At 41.1% G+C, this 22776-nt stretch overlaps 1 protein-coding gene across 17 annotated transcripts in view; it reads right to left on the bottom strand.

The window, feature by feature from the left end:
* The window catches only part of FOXP1 (forkhead box P1), a 627082-nt gene that overhangs the window by 67405 nt on the left and 536901 nt on the right, over positions 1–22776 (bottom strand). For 16 of the 17 annotated variants that reach the window (XM_037150321.2, XM_037150319.2, XM_053654796.1 and 13 more), the window contains 2 exons: positions 20534–20684; positions 14846–15050 (listed from right to left, as the gene is read on the bottom strand). In XM_037150321.2, coding sequence (XP_037006216.2) covers positions 14846–15050; positions 20534–20684 — 356 coding nt within the window. The remainder of the gene's footprint in view (positions 1–14845; positions 15051–20533; positions 20685–22776) is intronic. The other variant, XM_037150320.2, reaches the window with a different exon arrangement.

Below are 22776 nucleotides of genomic sequence, written 5' to 3'. Positions count from 1 at the left end.
GATTTCTCAGTGGTACTCTTTTCTGAAACCTATTGAAGTTAGTCAGTTCTCAGGAAAATATTAAATGAAAAGTAGTAATATGCACATGCAGATATGGCAAAAAATGAACATGGCAGGAGAATGACTCGCTGACTGGGCCTAAGGTTCCAAATCGTGTCCAAGGATAAGGACACGCCACCTTCCTTTTCCCACTGCTATGCTGAGAGTATTGCTTCTCAAATTTTCTCATGGCTATAAATCACCTGGAGCTTTTTTTTTTTTACCATGCAGATTCTGATTCAGTAGTTCTGGGGTGGGGCCCAAAACTGTGCAAATCCCACACGCTCCTGGGTGATGCTGACAGAGTTGGGTGATGGCCCACAACTTGAGCACTGTGATCTGGAGAGTTCCTTCCTCTCTGTATCTATCCTAAAAGTGATTGCACTTAAGCACTCACAGAATCTCCTCTCTATTAACTGTGGGTTGAAGAGCAAGTAGGAGAAGGAGAAACAGGGCAGGGGTGGTACTGAGCAACTTAACCAAAAGTAGCTACAAACTCGTAACAGTTATTTATGAGTTATTTATGAATTAAATGCAAGGCTGCTTTATATATCTATATATATGCAGGTAGGTATATAGATACAGATACACACACATACACACACACAACAAACTGGTGAAACTGAAGGAAGTTAGCTCAGAGAAAAGGTCATTTCCTGTTTCTGCTAAACAAACACCAATTTCACATGATCACAAATGTGTTGAGTGACATTCATCAGGAATATCCTGGCCTCTGCTGCTGAATCAGTAGGTCTGACAACTCAAACTTCATGGTTTCCAAACTCTAGGTGTGCCCTACATATCATCTAATCTTGGGTGGTATCCCTGCACTTGGAAGTAGAGAATCTATGTGAATAAGAAGGGTCCTGAATTAACTTCTCAGGAAGATAATGCCACAAAATACCAGGTGAACACAAGGATTTTCAAAGACTGGCAGGATTATTTAAACTGGTCTTGGACAAAAATATATATAGTATCTCTCATCTCTGAGTTCACAAATACCACTTCTTAGGATAATGCTTATTTCAGTTAAATTAGAAAGAAGCCAATATTAAGAAGATCGCATAAATAATAATGTAAGGAGATAATGGCACCTTCATAGTGATGGGACAAATTCAAATTACTAAAGTTTGGAAAACCCAAACTCAGCAGTCATGAAGTGCTGAGTCTACTTCCTGGGTCAACACTGACCCAGAGGCAAGTTCCTGCACAGCACTCCCGCTGGAGTTTTCAATGGGGAAGAACCTCAGGGTCATCTGCTGCTTAGGGGACAAAGAACTACAAAGGGCACAATAAGCACAATAAAGCATGTTCCATGTTTTTAGGACTAGAACTTATCATTCAAGATCTGGAAGCTTTTCACCTGTAGGCTGTAGCTGTGACTGGTAACTGGCTGCTTTACCAACTGTAAGAGCCTGAGGTCGATATCATGATAGGCGTAAAGTTTGGCAAGTTGTTTTCCCCACTACCCCCATCAGCAATCTGCCCCCATCTCCCTTTTCAGCTACTCTGGGGAAAACATGCCATCTCGATTTCCAGACTCCTGCAGGATGGGCATGTGCAGTGGGGAATGAGGGCCGAGTGTCAGAGGCCGTTTGGTGCATTCCAGTCAGTCTATCACAAACAGAGAGCAGGTGATGATAAAGGCAGAATGCCTGTGTTTGCAGGGTGTTGAGTGAAGGAATAAATAAAGGAAAAGACCAAGAAGAGGCAGAGGTCCAGCTTTTATTTCTGACACCAGTAATGTTTATCCTGAGTTTGAGTTTACCACTGATAGCATTAACACTGGGATCTTGTTAAGAAAACAGAATGCTTTCCAAAGAGTGGCTGTGAGCAACTGTGTCAATACAGAAAAGGGACCACTAATCCAAAAATTATTGACACCATTAGGCAGGCTCTCATTATGTGTTTGCATTGGTGAGTCAAAGGTCTGTGTGGAACCTTGCCCATATGTTACAGGAACCAACAATACCCAGAAAACCAAAGAGCATAAATCTAAGTTCCAGTACTAATTGTTCGTATTGCATGCCTCCCCCCAATACTCTATGGATGTCAGCACAATAATACTCTACACTCAGAAGAATCATGTAACCATAGGGTGAGGGTCAGATGAGAAAGCACAGATTAAAGAACAAATAAGCTGACAATACAAATTGGCTTAAAAACACCACAGACATGCATTTGTTTCCTTTGAGTGCCTCCACTGGATAAAACTCTTCTATTTTTTTGTTGTTGTTCAGCTGGTTTAAATAAACACCTAATTTGTGAAAAACATGGTTTTGGGTTTCTGGAACAGAGTCTCTACACTGGGATTCATAAGAAGATTCATGGGTGGCTGGTTGGGAGAATATGAAAATTTATTTAAGGCAATAGTAGAACTTTATACGAATATACATGTGTGCATGTGTACATATTTCTCCCCCGCCCCAGGCCTCTAATTTTTATAATACAGGTAAAATATCAGACATGTATAGTTAATTAAAAGTACACTTAGACGATATAAATTTTCAAAATTTTTACTAACGGTGGGGTGAATGAATAATCAAATACCTTTGGAGGCCATGGGCATAGATTGTGACCAAATTTTCTTCCTTTCTGAAAGAGTTTTGCCCAATTCTCCAGTTGTGGGGAGAGAAGGAAAACTGAACTGCTGGCTGGTACATAAAATGTAATAATTGATCTTGTCCTCAAAGTATCAGTAGGAGCTCAACTGCTACAAGGAATAGAATAAGAACAGGCAGATGACTGAAGTATAAAAAGCATTTCCAAGCATTCAAGAGATTAGAAAGACAAAACCAGAGTTGCTATAAATGATTTAAAGGCCAATGTTAAGAATTTTTAAAGAAATTTTATTTCATAAAATATGTTTTTAATGAATCATAGTCTTATAACCTTTTCTCTTTGAAATGATGAATTTTGGCACTGGGAATACTAACAGTAAATAACAGTCATCCAGATCACTTCTGTCACTTTGAATGATGGAAAAGGAAGAACACCACAGTGGCAGTATAGCAGTTGGGATGTCCTAGAACAGTCTCAAAGTATGGTCCCTGAAACTTGTCAGAAATGCAAATTCTAAGGCCCCACCCCAACTTACTGAATTAGAAACAATGGAGCCAGGGTTCAGCAATATGTAGTTGAGCCACTCTTCCAAATGATTTTGATGTAAGCTAAAGGTTGAGAATTAACTCTTAGCAGAAACCCAAACTCTGCCTCTTGTTTGGAGCATCAGTAAGTATCAACAAAGGCTACCCAGGTCCTCCTACAGCATTAGTGGCTAAAGGGTAGCATGTACTCTTAATAGGTTCTCGATCTTTAATATATCTCATTCGTGCTCCTTCTTCTGAATATCTTGTCTAGTCTCTGCAGTGAACTGCAGCACCTACTGCCTATATGCACTGGCAGCCCTAGATGATCAGGATGCATCAGTCAACAAGAGACACGGAACCTTTCCTTCATGGAGCTCATCGTGTTAAAAAAAATCTCACCTGATGCAGCTGTGGGGGTGGAAAACATGCACTACAATATTCCTCTAGTGGTCATTTTAAACAAATTATAGACTATCATGTTTTGTACATACTACTCTCACTGAATTTATTGCCTTGTGTTGCAAGAGTCAGTTCCTATGTTTGTGTCTCTGATTAGACTGTGAGCTCCTAAAGGGGAAGAACTATGTTGTAGTCACCTTTTGATTCCCAGAACCTATACAGTTAGTATACATTAAATGCTCAAAAAATGTAGTCTGAAAGAATGACTTTAATGATAATTGTTAATATTTATTGAGCAACTGCTGTTGCCAGAGACTAACGTGAATAAGTAATGTGTATTAACTCATTTAATCCTCACGGTTAATCTATGAGGCATGGCCTGGTATCATACCCATTCCACAGATTAAAAACCCCCAAAACTGAGGCATACCAAGATTAAGTAATTTAAGTGGGCAGCCTGTATTGGAATGCGTGACTAAAAACACGGCTGCCACCACACTAGAGGTATGGGCCTTGCCTGAGCAAAACATGGTGTCCTCTTCCCCCTGCCTCAGGGCATTTGCTACTGTGGCATCTTCTGCCTGGAAGGCTCTTCCCTCACTTCCTCACATCTGCTCAAGAGTCACTTCCTCAGAAAGTCTTTACCATACCACACAATTCACCCAAATAGCACCATTAGCCTCACTCTTCCCCCTTTCCCGCTCTCTTTTTTTCGGAACTTGCTTAGGTCTGTCTTCCTAGTAATGTCATTACCCCTGTGTTCTCTCTCTCTCCTGCGACGTCAGTTCCATGAGGAAAGGCTGTGAAGCTCATGGCTGCCTCCCCAAAGCCTAGGACACGTGGAGCACATTTGCAGAGCTTGGTAAGTTTTGTGGAATGAGTGGGGACACATTAGTACTGGGCAGTGGCTTTTGTCCTGCTTAGGAATACATTTCTGTTGAACTCCGGACAACTCCCCTTGTACTTTTCAGTTTCTTTTTAGTTCTGTGTGTAAAATCCTATAATTTATTCAAAGACCACTGGATTATTCCAGCTCTTGGTTTCTTTTTTTTTTCCTAATTAAACTGCCATTTACTTGTAACACTGATCTTTAACACTAGATATCTTGTTTTTGTCATAAATATGACTCACGGGAAAATTTAAGTTGAAAGTAGGAGTTCCTATGGACCAGAATGTTCCCATCGATATTCTGGATTTAAAAAGAGAGAGTGAGCCACGGATGTCTGCCCAGGTCTAAGGTTTATTATAGTAATTTCAGTGCAGTTTCTGCCTTTTGGATGTATAACCTGAAACCCCACTGCATGACTAAAATGGCTCCTCTTAAAACCAAAGCCCACATCGTTTTCCACAAACACTTCAGGTTTTTCGTTATCTTCTGCCATAATGTACCTTCACTTCCAACACTCACAGCCAAAATGTAAAATACACACACAGAAAAGATTCTTCAAAGGTATAAATTCCTCAAACCATTTTTAAAAAAGGAAAAGAAAGAAAGGAAAACAGAGAGAATCAACTTTGCCCTTGGACTGATTTCCTTGAAGACTATAAAAGGAATGAAATTTGAAGGTCATAAAAGAACGTCTGTTTGTTCAGGGAAAAGTCTTACAGGTAGTATAAATATCATCAGCTACAGTTGCTGTAGGGTCTGTGTGTTTACCTAACAATACAAGGAGTTACACAAAAGCAGAACAACTTTTGAGAATATAAATGGAAAAGGCTTTACTTTCTGGTAAATTTTTCAAAGTGCCCTTAAAAATGTTCTTTTTTCTTCACCTGACTTCTGGGGAAAATCCCTGCCTTCCTGATTCTCCCTGTTTCAGTTCTAACGACACGAGGGAATGTTTCATTCTGATTTCTAAGACTGAGAACGATTTTCTCTTTCCTTTCCCTTTTCTCATTTTAAGACTTAAAATGAAGAACTAATTAACTAAATAAACTAACCCGACAATCCAAATTGTACATTGAAAACAGTTTTCACAACTGAAAATGCAAAAACAGAGAGCAAAAGCTACAGAATTTACAGAAGAATTCTAGTGCAAGTACATCATCCTTACACTGAGTTAACCCACGAGCAGACTAACCAGAAAACGTCTGTGTGTTTCACGCACCTGAATTATACTATCTGCTTCTAAAAATGAATCAGGGGGAGAGGAAGCCAGTAAGGCTCTTCTGGAATTTCTTCGTTGAGTGTGACCACGAAACAGTGTCCCTGCGGAGCTTGCTGTGGGTGGAAGCCCCCTCTTCACACTACATTGAGCACAGCACCCAGCAGGCTCGGCCCGGAGCCTTTCTGTGAATGGGACAGACTGCCATCTGGATGAAGACACTGACAAGCTGGACGAATCCTGGTGCCATGTGCCCAGGGGACTGTCCCATATTAACACTACCTGGGCCGTGCAATCATGCTCTGTGTGTCAGAGGCACTTGAGGAGCCCATCAGGGTGTTATTTTTGAGCGCACACAAAAAGGAAAATTACAGTTAAGAGAATTCTCTGGCTAGCATATCTGTTGCTCAATTCCCAAAATAGTTTCCCAAAGGAACAGTTATCTTCTTTATTCACACGGGCAGAATGACAAGCTGGAACACATATTAACAATTTCCCTTTGTGAGCTTCCACTATTGTTTTAATGAGTAGAATATACTTTATAATATACTTCTGCTTTGACTGGTTACAAAAGGGTGGAACACAGAAGTCTAGGACGGCTGTGCATATGCAGTACATGCATCTGCATTGCCCAAGGGAGCCGGCGAGCATGTGGGGGCTCCTCGGGGAGAGCCGCAGAGCCAGGCTGCGGGGCAATGCCGGTGCAAAGGCATCTTCGCAATCTTGAAAAAGAACACAACTTCCATTTAAGCCTCACGCAGAGGTGCCCCCTCATCGGGTCCATTAACGGCTTAAGAACACAGGACTCCTACTTGCCACTGAAACAAGAATTAGAATAACGGTAGGACTTTCCCAAGTCACACAACTTCTCTTTCTACTTTTGGATGGATCCAATATCTGGCAAAGAAAATCTTCTATTCATTTAATCCAACTGGCAAAGTGTGCATTTTAACAAAACTCTTAACCCAGTACAAGGAACAATGCCCCCAGAGTTCCCAAAAGGCTGGTCCTCACTGTCCCTCTGCTGTGCACTTTCCTTCACACTGTTGTTCTCAGAATAAACACTGAGAAAGCTAATGCATATTTAGGAGGAGGGGGCACAGGCCCTTCCACACAAGTGCAAAGTCCTGTAAAATGGTTGGGTACCAACAAAGGGATCTGGTGAAAAAAAAAAACAAAAACAAACCCCTATTAACAGGAGCAACTCAACAGAGAAGAATGTCTTCCCTGCATGATGAGAGGCACGGACGGTTCACATATAATTGTGGGGAAAGCTGGCAGCTGGACATGAAATAGCCCACAATTAGGATTCCTGTTATACTGAATCCCAAGAAAAATATCAAAATCAAATGCATTTAAGAGAAACATAAAATGAACATGACTCTCCAGGGCAATGATGTCATTTATTGGAAAGTATGAAAGTATGTATCATTTAAACACAATGAAGAGGAAAAATTTGTAAAGTCTCATGGTGGTACACTATGGTAAAAGGTACACAACAGCGCTCAGAGAATAATGATGGAGTTTTTCTTTGAATCACCTCACAAAGTAAATAATCAAGAAGACCCACAAACTGACCCCTTGGGGAAAGCCAATGTTTTACAGATGCTCTCCTTTGCCCTCCCTGGATGTGTGAATGGCAGCTGATAAAGTGCCACGATGCAGAGAGAACCTCGATCCCATCTTCTAGGATGGAGCAGACTGGCTGTAAGCAACAAGACAAATGGCCCGCAGCTCTTCAGAGCCTTATACTTGTCAGACACCCAGCAGCACACTGAGGGCACGAACTGTTTGTTGATCGACTCCCAGATGCTTCTTACTGACACGCAGAACACTTTTGCCCTAAACAAACTATTTCCCAAGCAGACAGACAAGGAATACGTGATGCTACAAAGTACCTGCTCTGGAGCAGAAAGAGGGATCTGTATTTTAGGCCACAACAACTGGCTATACCCCCTTTTCTTTCTGGTCCCCTACAGATGACAGGACACGCAAGGACGGCTCTTTCCACACTCCACTGCTGGTCACCTGACTTAGTTCTATGCAAAAAAGATGAGGGTAGGAGAACTTTCAGCAGAGTAACTCTTGGGGCTTCTCCCAGACTATGGCTGAGCAGGTAGGTTTTCCCTCAGGCCAGGCCCTGATCTCTGAGCTTCATAGGCTGGAAAATTTAATCCAATAGCCTTGGGAGGAGCATCTGTGTGAAGGATCAGCAGCCCACCTTGGAACCACCAGACGCTGGTAGTCACTGCAAGGACTTGAGAGTAAGGGAGACCTCAGTTCCAGTCTCTACCTGATTTCCTAGTTGTGTGGTGTCTGCAAGTTATGAAATCATTCTTAGACCCACAATACCATTTGTACAAAAAAGACAGTACGTGGACCATAGGGTTACTGTGAGGATTTAACAGGAAAATGACTATCAAAGCTGATGTCCAGTTCTTTATATATGTGGCCAGCACAAAGTAGTAGTTGAATAAATGGTGGCTGCATTATCATCACCATCATATGCCAGGTCTTCACTCCTCCCAGCAATGCTACCTCTACTTTGCAGGCTCACATAAGAAGGGGAAGCAATTAGTTTTCAAATTTTTCACAACTAACTCTTACTTCTAAAGAGTGCCCAAACCAAGGTGACTTGAATGAACATGCCACTGGCATTGCTTCTCATGGTTAAGTATGCACTGCCACAGCCCTGGGCTTGTGTGACAGTGCAGATTCGACTCAACAGCTCCGGTGTGGCCCGGCACTCTGCATTTCCAGCATGTCCCAAGTGATGACCAAGTAGCTGAAGTTGCTCAAGTTGCTCAGCAAGAACCTAGTGTATGTATGACAAACACAAATTCCCACATCTCATCAAATCAGTGAAATCCAAATCTTTACAGCAGAAGCTTAGGAATCTGTATGCTTTAAAAAATACTTGTGAGAATATCATCAGGAAATCTGAGAAATATGGTCTTATTAGTTAAGGTTAGGAGTTGGAAATATTTTTTCAGTAAATACTTTAGTCTTTGAGGGCCACATTATTTTTGCTACAACTGCTCAAACCAGGCACTATAGCATAAAAGTAGCTGCAGATAACGTATAAATGAGTGAGCATTGCCATGTTCCAATAAAACTTTATTTAAAAAATGAGCAGTGGGTCAGATTTGGCTGGTAGGCATAATTTGCTGATCTCTATTCTAGATCAACTGCCTCAACACATACGGGCAGAGAGTAGCAGTGACAAATGTGAAGACAATTTGGGACAATTTGACTCTAGGTTCTCCAAAGAACTATAATGAGAAATGAAGATTTGTGGTAAGCAGTGCGTTTAAATACTTCAAATCAAAAGAAATACAGAAGAAAGCATCTGTTTTTCAAAAATAACAACAAAACAACACTTGCAATGAGGAAGAGCTACGCAGAATGATGAGAAGTTACAGCTTACTGCTTAATTAATTATCTGGGCTCGAAAGGCCCTAAATATGAATATAAATAAAACTTGGAGGCTTGTGAATCTAAACCAAGCTTCTAGAATTTTAGAAAATAAACCAAAAGCACCAATATTTATTCATCAACACGGATTTTAGTTTAAAAAATAGAAAGGAAAAAAAAAACAAAAGAAAGCACCAGGCCTGTTCCAGAGTCTCTGGCCTTTTGAAAATACTAAGGGTGGGTAAACACAAATGTTATTGTTACATAGTCAAAGACATGGCAACATGTCCAGAGGCCACGAATAAAAAAACAGAGACTGTGTATCAAGTGAAACTGTCTGCCGGTACACTAGCCAAGCAAAAACCTTCAGGGGCTACTTGAAAATAGCTGCCAACGGCAGAGTGTAGAAAATGCAAGTGACTGGAATGCACAGTGCGAGTCAACAAATGAGAACGAGAACGAAAACGCAGGAAGGAGGCTGTGAGTGGACGAAGGCAGCTTAGATCCCAGAGAGAAAGGGCCCAGTTTGGTCACCTGACTCTGAGAACAATATGACAGCTGCAATAAAAGAAGAGGCTGTACAGTTGTGATCTTTCCAGAGTTTAAAGAAACCTCTTTACCCAGTGCTTAAGGAAGCCTTGGTGCAAATACCTAGAAGAGCTATGAAACTGAGAAATACTAAAGTTATAAAACATCCATTGATGGTGGATGAGCTGAAAGCAAAAATCTGGGAAGGATCACAAAAAAGGAATATTTCTAATACGTACTGCAGAGGACAGATGAAATAAAATAAAGACCATATGATGTATTCCACGAGGAAGTGTACGATTTATAAGGCAGGAAGGAAAGCGAGGATACTTTTAAAAGAGACAGAGGCTTATCTTGCATTTGCCTGTGAACAAATCTTGCATGGGGTTCATTTTTGTTTTTTATGTGCTATTTCAAACCATATAATTTATATTTTGCTAATCCTACCCACCCTCCCCCATTATAAAAGGCCTAGAAATATCTGGATCCAAGTTGAAAGAGGAAACTGCTTTTTCTTTTAAATATTCTGATTTGCACATAGTAGGTTAAATGAATACACGTGCTGTTGGATCGATTTTAAATTAAATTTAAAAATTCTGTTAGGAACACTGACTTTAATTTATCATAATTAAGTAGTTACGTGATGCTTAACGACAGGGATCCATTCCGAGAAGTGCACTGCTGGGTGATTTCGCTGCTGAGCGAATACGACAGAGTGCACTTACGCGAACCTAGGCGGCGCAGCCCACGACACACCTGGGCTACAGGGCGTAGCCTACTGCTCCCAGGCTGTAAGACTGTGCCCCATGTTACTGCACAAAACAACACCAGATTAAGGCAAGTGTGTGGAAATGACGCAATCAACACAACATGGTAGGAGGCGTCTGAGGCCGCTGCCAGAGGTTGGTGGAAAATGGCCTACTGTTTCACACAGTACAAACTGTACCATGGTAAATACAGACACCAGTAAGTCAGTTATTACTAAGTAATATGTACTGTTCATAATTGTATATGCTACACTTTTATATGACTGGCAGCACAATGGGTTTGTTTACACCAGCATCACCACAAACATGTGTAATGCGCTGTGACATTATCACTGGGCGACAGAAATTCTTCAGCTCCATTCTAATTTTATGGGGCCACTGTCCTACATGCAGCCCATCCGTGACTGAAACGTCATTACAGATGCATGACTATATTCACTTCTAAGCTGAATGGAAACTTCAAGTGCTGGCTTGTACATTACAAGATAGGCTTGAAATCTGGATCGTGATTATGCCACTAACCGGTTCTGTGATCCTAGGTCAGTTATTTAATCTCTGTGACTCGATTTCTTCATCTATAAAATGGATATAATAACCCCTACTGCTTCCCAGGGGTCATGTGGATACAATGAGACGTGACTCCAAAGGCAAGAGTTTAGCCAGTGCTCGGTACCGAGAAAGAACTGGTTAAATGTGAGCTCCTTTCCCTTCCCTAATGCACCACAACATAATGTGAGATTCATAATTTTAATTCAGGCAATTACTTAAGTGGTAATTGCTATTTGTATTTACATAGCTGCTTTGATCCAAGAGCTCCAAGGACTTTACTAAATTCAGCATTTTAATAAATGTTTCATTTGCATTCTGTTGATTTTGTTTACCCACACCAAAACTTGGAATTTCCTAAAGCAAGACAGTCAGTAAGTTAGGAAAACAAGATAGTATCTTTTGTTTACAGGTAGCCTGGCTCTGAACTTTGTCGTTTACCTACGAAACCACAACTACCTGACAGTAAAAGTCAGGAATCTCCCTTTTCCTCTGTCAGCTCCATTCGGCTTCTGCAGCTGAAACCATCTCCTCCCCACCCCTCGACCCCCGGTTCTCTCTCAGGCATTGTTGACAGAGGAACGTTTGCTGCACCAGTGAGTTTATATATAATCAGCACAATAAATGTGATTAAACTGTCTCAAGAAAATCAAAGCATGAAGCACGGGCGCCAGTCCTGAATTCTGATGACGCTGAATGTCCGTGGTTGCAAAGGGACAGGAGATTAAGAAGCCTTGATCTGGGTGTAGGGGTTACTTTCCAAATCACACGGGCCATTCCTCCTGTCACAGTGCTGAATACCGAGAGAGAGGTGTGGACCCCGCGCAACAGGGAAGCAGGTTTCTTTCTATTGGTTATCTTTACCAAAGTGTGTTTTTTCCCTTCTCTACACTCAAGGGTTTACCCTGAATGATTTAATTATAATTTTCCTTGTGTAAGACAAATTAAAGAGGAGAGTGGGAGTGTCATGAAAAGTGCGTTATTTATCTCCATAACAGATTGCAGCGCACCAGCCCCCAGAGCTGCTGGTGCTGGTGCAGCGGCAGTGAGCAGGAGCCCGCGAAATGTGCGGCTGGGGCCGGAGACAAACCCGGCCAGTCGGGAGACTGCAACATCTGACTACACCCAAAACAAAATGCCCCTTTCCAAAAAACTTTCACATAGAGCATCCCCAAATCCTTTCAAAAAGAATTCTTAACCTAAGATGAAGAGTTTGAGGGGCTAGATTATTTTTATTCAGAGTGGCAAAAGCTGTCTGGCTTGTTCCAGTACTGCTTAGAAAAATGGGGGGGGGGGGCACAGAATATTACCTGGCCAGCTGGGGAGACCCTTGAAAGACAATGTTCACAAATACACACGAGTGTGGGGCAAACCTTTTCCAAGGGACTCCTGACAGATAAGAGCTTGGGATGTGACTGAGAATCTGTTTTTATAGTGACAGCTTTCTGACCACTTTCCACTATTTAACAGGACACGTGATTTTTAAATTAACCACAAGATAAAGCCATGTAACATTTATTGTAAGTACCTATATACACATGGTGGTTGAATTTTTAATAATCAATTCTGTAAGTTTATAACTTTTGAATTATCTTTAACCTAAGGCACTCATGTGTCTTATTTGTTACAATCAATTAAAATGTGCTAACTAGAATTTTCTTTCAATCCAGCCATATCTAGGAATCTACAAGGTGACATAATCTGAGAGATCTAAGACCCAAAATAGTGGCATGTGCTTTCATAGCTGCTGCTTTGCACGATCGGTTGAAAAATTCAGCCTGTTTTCACCCCCGGATTAAGGCTCAGGAAGACCTGGACTCTTTTCTGAACCATATTCTAATTCTGACATGTAGTGTACTGAAGCTTATGCTCAACTATTGTGCAGACAAATAGGGACCATTAAAAAAAGTCAAACAAACCTATTCTCCTGGAATTAGACAGTCTATTAGCTCCATTCACTTTCAAATGTGCTTTAAGACATGGAACAGGCTATTCTTCTCCCACTTGCCTCACTGCTAATCTATCACCTGACTGCAGATATATCACCTTTTAGAATGAAACCGAGCACACTGCATCCAGACAAGAAGAGTTTGCGTCACGGGAAACCTGGGCAGGCTCCACGGCAGCTGCCAAGACTGCATCGCATCCCTGAAGTGCACCGGTGGGCACTTCGCAGGGTCTGGGCCTGGTAAAGTAACCCAGCACTTTGCAGGGAGCGCAGGCGTCAGCACCAGGACCACAGCACAAGTGCAGCAAAGGACAACACCCCAGAGCTTTCTCTTTAAAGCTGTGGAAGTGTTAGTGTTATTTTTAAATAACAGAAACATTATAAAAGGTCGTAAAGCAAGAGCTAAGACTGGCTTCCAGACACACCAACCTACCCTAACTGGAAACAACATAAGCCACATTTGGTCCGGTGGCTGGCTCCAAACTGGTTCTCACTGTCCTCCATTCCATCCCTCGAACTCTTCTAAACCAGCCAGTTTGAACTATCTTTGAGTTCTTTGTGTTTCACAGAAACCCCGAACTGATCTGGAAAGGTTCATTGCAAGTTTGGTTAAAACACATATAAGTCTCATTCTGGGAACCTGTCATGGCTTTTGCACTTGAATGTGATTCAAACACATCCGCATACTCAGATGATGCTTTCCATTATTACTAAATTCTACACGGATAAAATGCTACTGGCAGAAAGATGCAAATCCAATTAAACCAGTGGGCTTCCTGATATGTGACATTCAAAAAAACATATGAAATTATATTTGTAATTGTTTAAGTGAAAAACATAATTTAAAAATGTTCCCCGAGTCACCTTTATTACAACACAAAATATAAAATTTGTTTTTTCCCACGGAAATGGCACTGGACTCTCATATATTACTCCTAAAGTGTCTTCTATCTGTAGAAGCTCTGCATCATGAAACAATAGGGAATGGTTTATAAACAGTAAATGTAAAGACTTCTTTAAAGTTTAAGAGCATTATTTGTATATTCTACTTTTGAAAAGCATTCAAGAGTAGCGTTACTGCTTCTGGGAGCTAAGCTACAATCACAGAACGACAGCTCCGTGTTCTCAGAACTGTGTGCTCACGTGATGGCTCTCTACAACCTTAGCTTTAACATCTAAAGGAAAGCTCAGGGCTAGGTTTTTAAAAGGTTTTATTTATTTATTTTTAGAAGGGAAGGGAAGGAGAGAGGGAGAGAAATATCAATGTGTGGTTGCCTCTTGTGCATCCCCTGCTGGGAACTGGCCCGCAACCCAGGCATGTGACCTGAGTGGGAATCGAACCACGATCCTTTGGTTCAAAGACCGGCGCTCAATCCACTGAGCTATACCAGCCAGGGCAGGGCTATTTAAAGTATCAAATCTTAACTTCCAAACAGAAACATAGCAACTGAGACAATGCTACAATATATCCCATGATCAAGAGAACAGGTGCTCCCTATGTCTGGGTGTATATACACACATGGGCCTCTTCCATCTCTCCATCCTTCAAACCTTAACCAAAGGTTTGCTTTTTAAAAGGCTATGTGCTCTGGGGACACAGTGACGAAAAAGATGGGCTCCCTGCCTTCAAGGAGGGCAGCGGAGGGTAGGCTAAGTTACATTCTGTCTCAGACCTACAGCAGACACTGCCATTCCCTTAGAAGGCATTTAGAGCCCAAGAAGTGCTCGCAGGAGTGAGTGCTTGGCAGAGAGAGGAAACCTGGAAGCCTCAAAACCAAAATACTCTCCGTAGGTCCCTAAGTTTAGGTTAAATCTACAAAAGTGCTAATTTCATGTTGAAAGGTGAAAATAATTAGATGCTTCACACCCAAACAATACTGAATACATTCGTAAGTAATTATACGCATGTTCACGTCACATGGAGCCAATTAGGGACTGTGGAGATAGGATGAGGCACCACCACCCCCCTCCCCATTAAAGACGTTTGTGGACACATCTCAGGGTTCCTACCTTTCCCTTTTGGGGGTGTGGACTGAGAGCTGTCCATTGGTAGAGGCATGAGGGTTCATTATTAAGGAGGTTTTGGAAGGGGCAGAGGAAGAGACACATGTCGTGGTCAGGTCCAGACTGCTGTGATTGTTGCCTGTGGTTTCTTCTGCAGTATGAGCGCTCGTCACTTCTTTCCAGAGCTGCTGCAGTTCAGTTGGAATCATGCCTGAAACAAACAAATTGGATAATTAAATCAATTAACAGCCAATTCTGTCCTCTTCAAACAGTAATTAAATCAAAGAGTCAGTAAACAAAGCCTAGTGTTAGGGGGTTTTTTTTTTTTTTTTTGGTATATGCAGTTTTCCTTCCCTCCCAACCCAGGCAAATAATGGCAGTAACACCCCTGTCCTCCCCTGAGCACAGGTGAAGTGTCCTCATCAAAACCCAGCTATTCTGCCGAGATAGTACACCTCCACCCAAACTGCGGTTTCTAGATTGGAGGGGAGAAAAAAACGTCGATGGATGTTATGTATTTTTAGACACAAAGAAGGGCTCAAAATAAATTTGTTCGGCAATATTATTATGACAACACAAACCACAAAATGAGTAATTTTTGTGCTTAACTCTCAAATGATGACAAATAGCTTTGTTATTAAATATAGTTTTTATTAATCACTTTTAGACATAAATTATGAATTCATATCATCTTCCTGAAATGCTTTTCAACTTTTAACAGTCAAATTGATTATACTATGATTATTTCATTAACACACCTATCTTCCTCATTAATTTTGGTTTCTCGTACCACATGCTTAATTGATGGATGTGTCTACTGAAAAACTGTATAACTTTTTATACAAGTAACACTATTATCACTGTCATTTCTTAGATCAATGCTAATGAACCATTGCAGAATAAAATGAAAATGTAAAGTTGGAGTAATAAAGTTCTCATTTTTTAAGGGGATCAAAATGGACACGGGTCTTAAGGAGTAATGGTCAGCCTGTATTTTAAATCCACAAGAGATAGAATTAGTATGCCCACCGCACTCTGGTGGCCTCACAGCCTTTATTCTGGGGGCCTCTCCCGCCCAGGGTTCCCAAATCCTACCTCCGGGCATGTTCTAGTGCATACACACACAGGAGAAAAGCAGTCTAAGTCTAAACCAACAGCAAGTGCAACTTCCTCTGAGATGACACCTAAGAGATATCATGAGCCCTGTCCACCAGAAGGCAATCTCACAGCAGGACTGGACGTCTGGGCTGCAGTTCCTGGTTTCAGTCAACGAACACAACCATGTAGAAAGCCAGTCATTTTCTGACTATACAGCGGCAACTGAAACAGGCATGTTTCTTACCAAATCTAAGGTATTGAATTAGAAAAGAAGGCTGTGTGCATTATATTCATTTGAAACACATAATAAAAAATGCCAAGGTCTAAATTTAATTTATTTTTGTCATTTAGAATACAATGGATAGATAATCATCTCAATGTGATCAGCCAAACATCTTTACTTTGCTAAACTGTTAAAGATTTTAATTATGCTAGCATTGGAGAGCACTGGTCTAATGAGGCGATGGACTCCAGAGAATCCGAGTGGTTAAGAACTGTGAAATGAGTCTGATAGGATTTTTTTATATTCACCGTGGATCGTTTGCATATCAAAGAGGAGTAAATTATTGCACAGCAGACCAATAACCTTCTCCGCCTTTCTGAGAGGAGCAGTAACAAAAACAGTTGGACTCTCCTAATGGTTCTCCACAAAAATGTTCAAATGCTGAAGGATTTGCAATTAATATAGATTATAAAGGTGGCTTCGAATGATACATTAAGTGGTCAGATATTCTTAGAATGCATCCTCAACAGCCAAGTCAGTTTTCTTCTTCCTTCACAAAAATCAGATGCCAATTATATTTTGATGGATTTTGTCCCCAATGAGCATTTAGTTAGTAGGCATATTCAATTATTACTTGTCCCCTGAAATTAAACCTCGGAGGCAAATTAAACAAAGGGAAAGGTCACTGCAGAATCCTGTGTCCAGTTTTGCTGCACCTGGGCTATTATTTTCAAACATCTTGAGAAGTGACACGTGGGGTGTGTTTGTTGCTGACGGGCCTGCCACTGATGTCTGCACACTGACAACTACCTGTGAACGTGGCTGGCCCTCGGACCACTGGTTACTCAACTGAAACAATAGTGAATGGGTTTGTCTGTTGGTGACAGCATATTGATACAAAGCTTTACCAAGTCAACACCTGTTTTTATTTTCCAGGGAGTAAATATACTTGAAAAGAAAAAGCCGCCTAGTTTTCCATTCAAACTAACTGATTTCTGGGTCAGATGCAAGGGAGGTGGGCAGAAGACTGGAGGGACACTGGTCTAACAAAGACGTTAGCACTTGCCCTCTGAAAAAAAGAGCAGAGCTTTGAAGCCATTTTAAAAATACAGTGGATTAAGCCTTTTAAAAAATAAACACAAACTAAAAGTAATCTGTGTATCTATCAAATAAAGACAGAGACAAATGTCTTGTTACACTTACAGAGAAAATTCTCAGCTACTCTACTCTCCTTTTATCCCAACAAGCTGGTCCATCGGCTTCATCACCCACAGGGAGAAATGGTAAATAAAACAGTAACTCACTGACTGACAACACACGGACTTTGGGGTCAAATTTCAGTATAATAATTACATTCAAGAATATTCTCATTAGATTTAGAAGAAAGCAGTCAAATCGGTTTCCTCCATCAGTGCTACACCTTGTTAGTGTTGTTAAAGGGCGCTAGGTTGTTATTTGACAGCCAAGATCGCATGACGGAATTGAGACAGATAAAAGGTAAACTAGTCACTCATCAGATTAAGTGGATATCAAATGTCCAGAAACCAAGCATTTCTTCCAAAATGCTAGACAGGAATAATCCTACCGAGTTAAATACATTAACATGCACAGAATCAAACAATGAATTTTCCCCTATTTATAGTTTACACTTACAAATTAAATGATCAGAATGACATTGCAGGTATGTTTCTACATGGAAGTACTGGTGCTGGGAAGGATCGTATGAGTAAAGAGACCAAGGAGAAAAAACAGATATGCCAATTATATAGAATAGAGAAAAGGTCCTAAAATAACCTTAAAAACAGTAAAAATATGCCTCCGTTTTGAAACCTTCAGGGGGAAAAGGGGGACTTCAAAATATTTCTCTCTCTCTCTCTCTCTCCACTCCTATACTTTGATATTTACATACATGCTTTAAGGTAACTTAGCCAAGGTCATGAGCAGTATGTAAAAGAATCTTCAGGGTTATATCATGACGTGGGCATTTTCTGCTATTTTAACACACAGCCCTCTGCCTTGCTACCTTTCTTTTTTCCAGGATAACTGGCCCCTTCATTATAAAAGAAAATGCAGACACAGTTTTAAAAAATGTATGTTGTGGGGACAGTTGACAGATTACTCTTCGTGGAACTCAATTTTACAACCCCAGGTATCACTGGCTCAAAGAAAGGGTTGATCAACCTTTTTTTGTCCTTGTACACTCATACCCAGGTGACCATGTTCAAGCAAGCAGAAAGTTGATTTAAACCTCATAATGACATCAGAAAAAAAATTGTGTTGTAGTCCAACATAACTGAATTCTCAAGCCACTTTGGATAAAGGGGCAGGGGAAACAAAACTGACCTCCTCCTTCCCCAAAAGATGCTCATGACACTGGGAGTTCACTTCACTGCAAGCACCTGACTCCAGAAATATTTAATGTTTATGCATCTTAGGCATACATAAAGGCATCCCTTAGATTTTAAATGCGCATCTTCCTAATGTTGCAGGGGCTAATAGTTATAGCACACTGCTAAGCATATCAATCAATGCCGTGGCTAGTGAATTACCTACCAGTTTCTCTGATATGCTACTGCAGAGATTACACTTCATGCATCACCACATCCATCCATTTTTTTTCACATTACACATGAGCTTGTCTTGTCACTGCCCAATTGCCCTCTTTTGGACAGCTTAACTGATGTACTACAACAATGAACTTTAGTGGGCAAACTTAACACTACAGGAGCAGAGGGAAAAGATGAGAGAGGTTGATGCCTGCCTCTAGTGGGTGTGTCCTAACAGCCTGCAATGTTCCTAACAATAAACCCAAAGGTGTAATTAATGGACGTGGTAACATCTGCAAGCACAACAATGCATTAGCCAATGTGCCCTTTCTTTTCCCGTGGTATTTGCTCAGTTACCAAATCTTCTATTTTGACAGCAATAAAGATGCTGATGATCTATCATGCAGTTGGGCAGTAATGGCAGAAAGGGGAAGAGGGACAAGAGCAGTTAGAGGAAAAAGCCCTGGTCTTAACAGTAAAAACATAAACCAGTTCCCAGATGGGACAGAAACTGGTTGTGGTTGACTCAAGAGACATGATTCCAATGCAGATATGTTTCACTGTTCCGCCTGACACCAAGAGTTTGTGACCAGGGTCCACGCCTCATGCACCACGTAGAGTGAAGGGGGTTCCCCATTTTCAACCCTCTTCAGGAGGCCACTGAATCCAAGACACAAAAGACTTTAGCTGCCAGCCACCCTTTAGGAGACATGGATACATACCTTCAAATGTATCAGAGCTGAAAGGACCTGGGGGCCTAGAGAAGACAGTGAAACCTGCTGCAGCATGCAGGGGACGGGGAGACGCTTTCACAACACAGAACACCACCATCTTCTCTCCTTCTTCCTGGTTCTGAACAACCAGTTTGCGTTCACCGTACACATGTGAAAGGTGAGTTGCTTAAACTGAGAGGCTGTCCGAAAAACAGCTAGAAAAACTTCTTTGTTTTTCATGCCCAACATCCATGAAATGTTAAAAAGAAGATTTTAAATGTATGTAATAGTCATATTTCAAAGAACCTCAGTTTTTGAAGAAAACCTAGAGACAACTAACACACCCAAATATCAGCTGTCAGAGGGTAAAAAAGAAAGGGAAAATGAGAGAAAAGTCAACAAAAAATTCACGTTGTTGTATCTGATAGGGCCGAATCTTTTTATTAAATTCTCACCCGAAGACACATTTATTAATTTTAGAGAGAGGGAAAGGGAAGGAGAGTGAGAGGGAGAGAAATATCAGTTGTTTGCCATTTGTACACACCCTGACCAGGACTAAACCCACAACCTAAGCATGTGCCCTGATCAGGAATTGAACTCAAGACCTTTTGGTTTGAGGAAAAATGCCCAACAACTGAGCCATACTAGCCAGGGTTAAAGAGTTTCGTCTTAACTGCTTACACAAAAATAAAACTAAATCTATCCCTAGATATTAGAAAGTAGCATTTACAAAGCACTACTGAGATTTCAAACAAGTTACATGACATAGAAAACAGCTTAAAATGCCTAAAGAAAAAAACCTTCAAGAAAATTCATTTGTGATTCCAAACCGAAAACTAGATCTGATTAGAATGCTAGTAAGCATTCTAATGCTTAATGGGAGCAGCATGGCTTTCTCCCACTGTACGAATGTGCATCAGTGGGATCACTGGGTTAAGCCATCAGACCATCCTCCCTCTGAACTGTGGCATCAACAAGAACTGTGACTTCTCCAAAGGTTCATCGTTACTACTTCATCCAGATTTTCTCCTAAGTCTGTGTGTGCATGTTTCAGATAGGTATTCCTCAGTGAAGAGCTGGACCTTACCCTGGCACCTGTGCCCAGTTCACCCACCTTGAGCAAGGGGCTGCAGGGGCAGTGAGGGCTGGCCCGGCTGCAGTGTGAGGAGGCCTTGGCGCTGCAGGGACAGGAGGTGCTGCTGCTGGAGCTGCTGCATCTGCAAGAGCTGCTGCTGGAAAGCCAGCTGCTGGGGAGCCACCTGCTGCTGCAACAGAGAGAGACCAGGAAGAACATGAGACAGTAGACACTTGCTGCTGCGAGAGAGAGAAGGGAGGAGAGTGAGACCCGCACCCCAGGAATGTGAGATGTGGACGTCTGAAACCACCACATCATCCAAGTCCAAAACCACCGTTATCATCCAACCCTGACAGTGGGATGTCTGAAACCACTGTCATCGTCCAACACCTACAGTGGTCACCAGGGCTGAGTGGAGGCTCAGTGAGTGTCAAGACTCGTGTGACAAGGACTGAACACCTCAGTTCTGAAGCCAGGTGATGGAGTGGAAGCAAGCTTGCCTGCTGTGCTCACATAGGAAAGGAACTCATAAATCCTACAGTTGGAAAGGTGTGAGTTTGGTAGTCAACGTGTGAACGACTCAACTTGGATACAATGAGACACACTAGAAAGAAAACTGCAACACCACACTATACGGAGATTTGAACTCTGAACCTCTGAGGTGTGTAAGAATAAGCTGCCTTCTTCCCATGCTGGGAGAAGCTTTTAACTACTCTGTTTATCACTTCTGACATAAATAAATGAGAAAAAAAATCAGACATTTGAAGAAGAAAAACTTCATCTAATATTGTTAATTAGCCATGACAAACGATGAAATAACATTGTAAATCTTTCATAGAAAACAGCCACTAGATTTTAATTACACACATTCATAATTCAGCAAACAACACCATACTCCACTGTGTCTCATATGAAGGACACTCTAAGCTTCAGATGCTTTCACTGGGCTGGAGTTTCAGAGCCCCTGGGGCTGGCGTCCGGCTTCCCGGGGCTTTGTTCTTGAAAAGAAGGGGCTTTACGGTTTGATAAATATCTTTTTGTTGATTGGACAATGACAGGAGGAAAACTTGTGTTGTGTAAAACATCAATACATCATTCCTGTGTTTAGCAGGCCTTGCTCCAGCCAAAAAAAATTAATGTAGATTTCCTCAGTAATTATCTGAGTGATAGAAAGATAATCCAGTGCAGCAGAACAAAAATAGAGGGAAATTATCTCATATCCTTAATCTGTGAGGAATCAGATCAAGGTGGAGGTCTCAGCCACATCACTGCTAACAATTCTAAAGGGAAAATTAACCCTTCCCCATCTGTAGCCCCCCCCAAAAAAAATTCTTTAGGAAAATAACAAGATCCATTTTCCTAATTCTAAGTATTAATCCAAACATCAGGGAGACTCTGCAACTAACAGGACTACACAACCCTGTCAGAGCTTTTCATAATCACACTTTACTAACAACCGCATTCACTTAACCTATCGCACGACCTCGATCTGATACCTCCATAAAAGGGTGTATGGATCAAGACCTTCTGATGCCAAGGTCAAAGGAAGAGAAAAATGGTGGTTTCCTTTCAGTCTCCATGTAGTTTATTTTACAGTAAAAAACCCCCACATCATTCTCATATTAGCAACCAATTTCAGACTTACTACCATGCCACTGAGAAAGTTAATTGAGTTTCACTCCAAAAAACAAATTCTATACTACTAACAACAAAAATTTAAATAAATTTAAATGAAAAGCCAGTGTTTTCATTTTAAAAACAGCATGCATAAAATGATCCACTTGTTTTCACCCTTTCCCAAGTTATCACATTAATGTAAAACCCAATGATAGTTATATTCATGTCAAAATGACTTTTCACTTTTTCAATAGATATTAATTCATGACATTTTAAAATAAGGGGGAAGGAAAAGAAAAAACCAACACTGATAAAATAAAAGATCAGGTCTCTGGCTCTTCTTGAAGAAGAAAATAATGGGGGTGTGTTTGAGTTTAGGGAGGGTGTTTCCTGTCTTACTGTAAATGAAATGTTTAAAAATTTTGTATTTATATAAAATGACTGATGGCTTTTCTGTTGTCACTGTGGCCATCCCTAGGAAAGCTCATGAAAGCTGTCCACGTTTGAAAAGCCAGGATATAAAAGTATACAAGGCCCATTGTCCAAAGAAAGAATTTAAAAGCAACAGTGGTTGCCAAACTGCTCCCCACCCAGTTACCAAACACAGGATACGAGCCCATTTGTTTACTTCTCACAATTGAATGCACACAAAAAAGGTCTCCATG

The sequence above is a fragment of the Artibeus jamaicensis genome, unplaced genomic scaffold, assembly GCF_021234435.1.
Source record: "Artibeus jamaicensis isolate MK-2021 breed Jamaican fruit bat unplaced genomic scaffold, CSHL_Jam_final contig_886, whole genome shotgun sequence".
Classification (NCBI taxonomy): Eukaryota; Metazoa; Chordata; class Mammalia; order Chiroptera; family Phyllostomidae; genus Artibeus; species Artibeus jamaicensis.
This window is presented reverse-complemented; position numbering and strand designations above follow the sequence as displayed.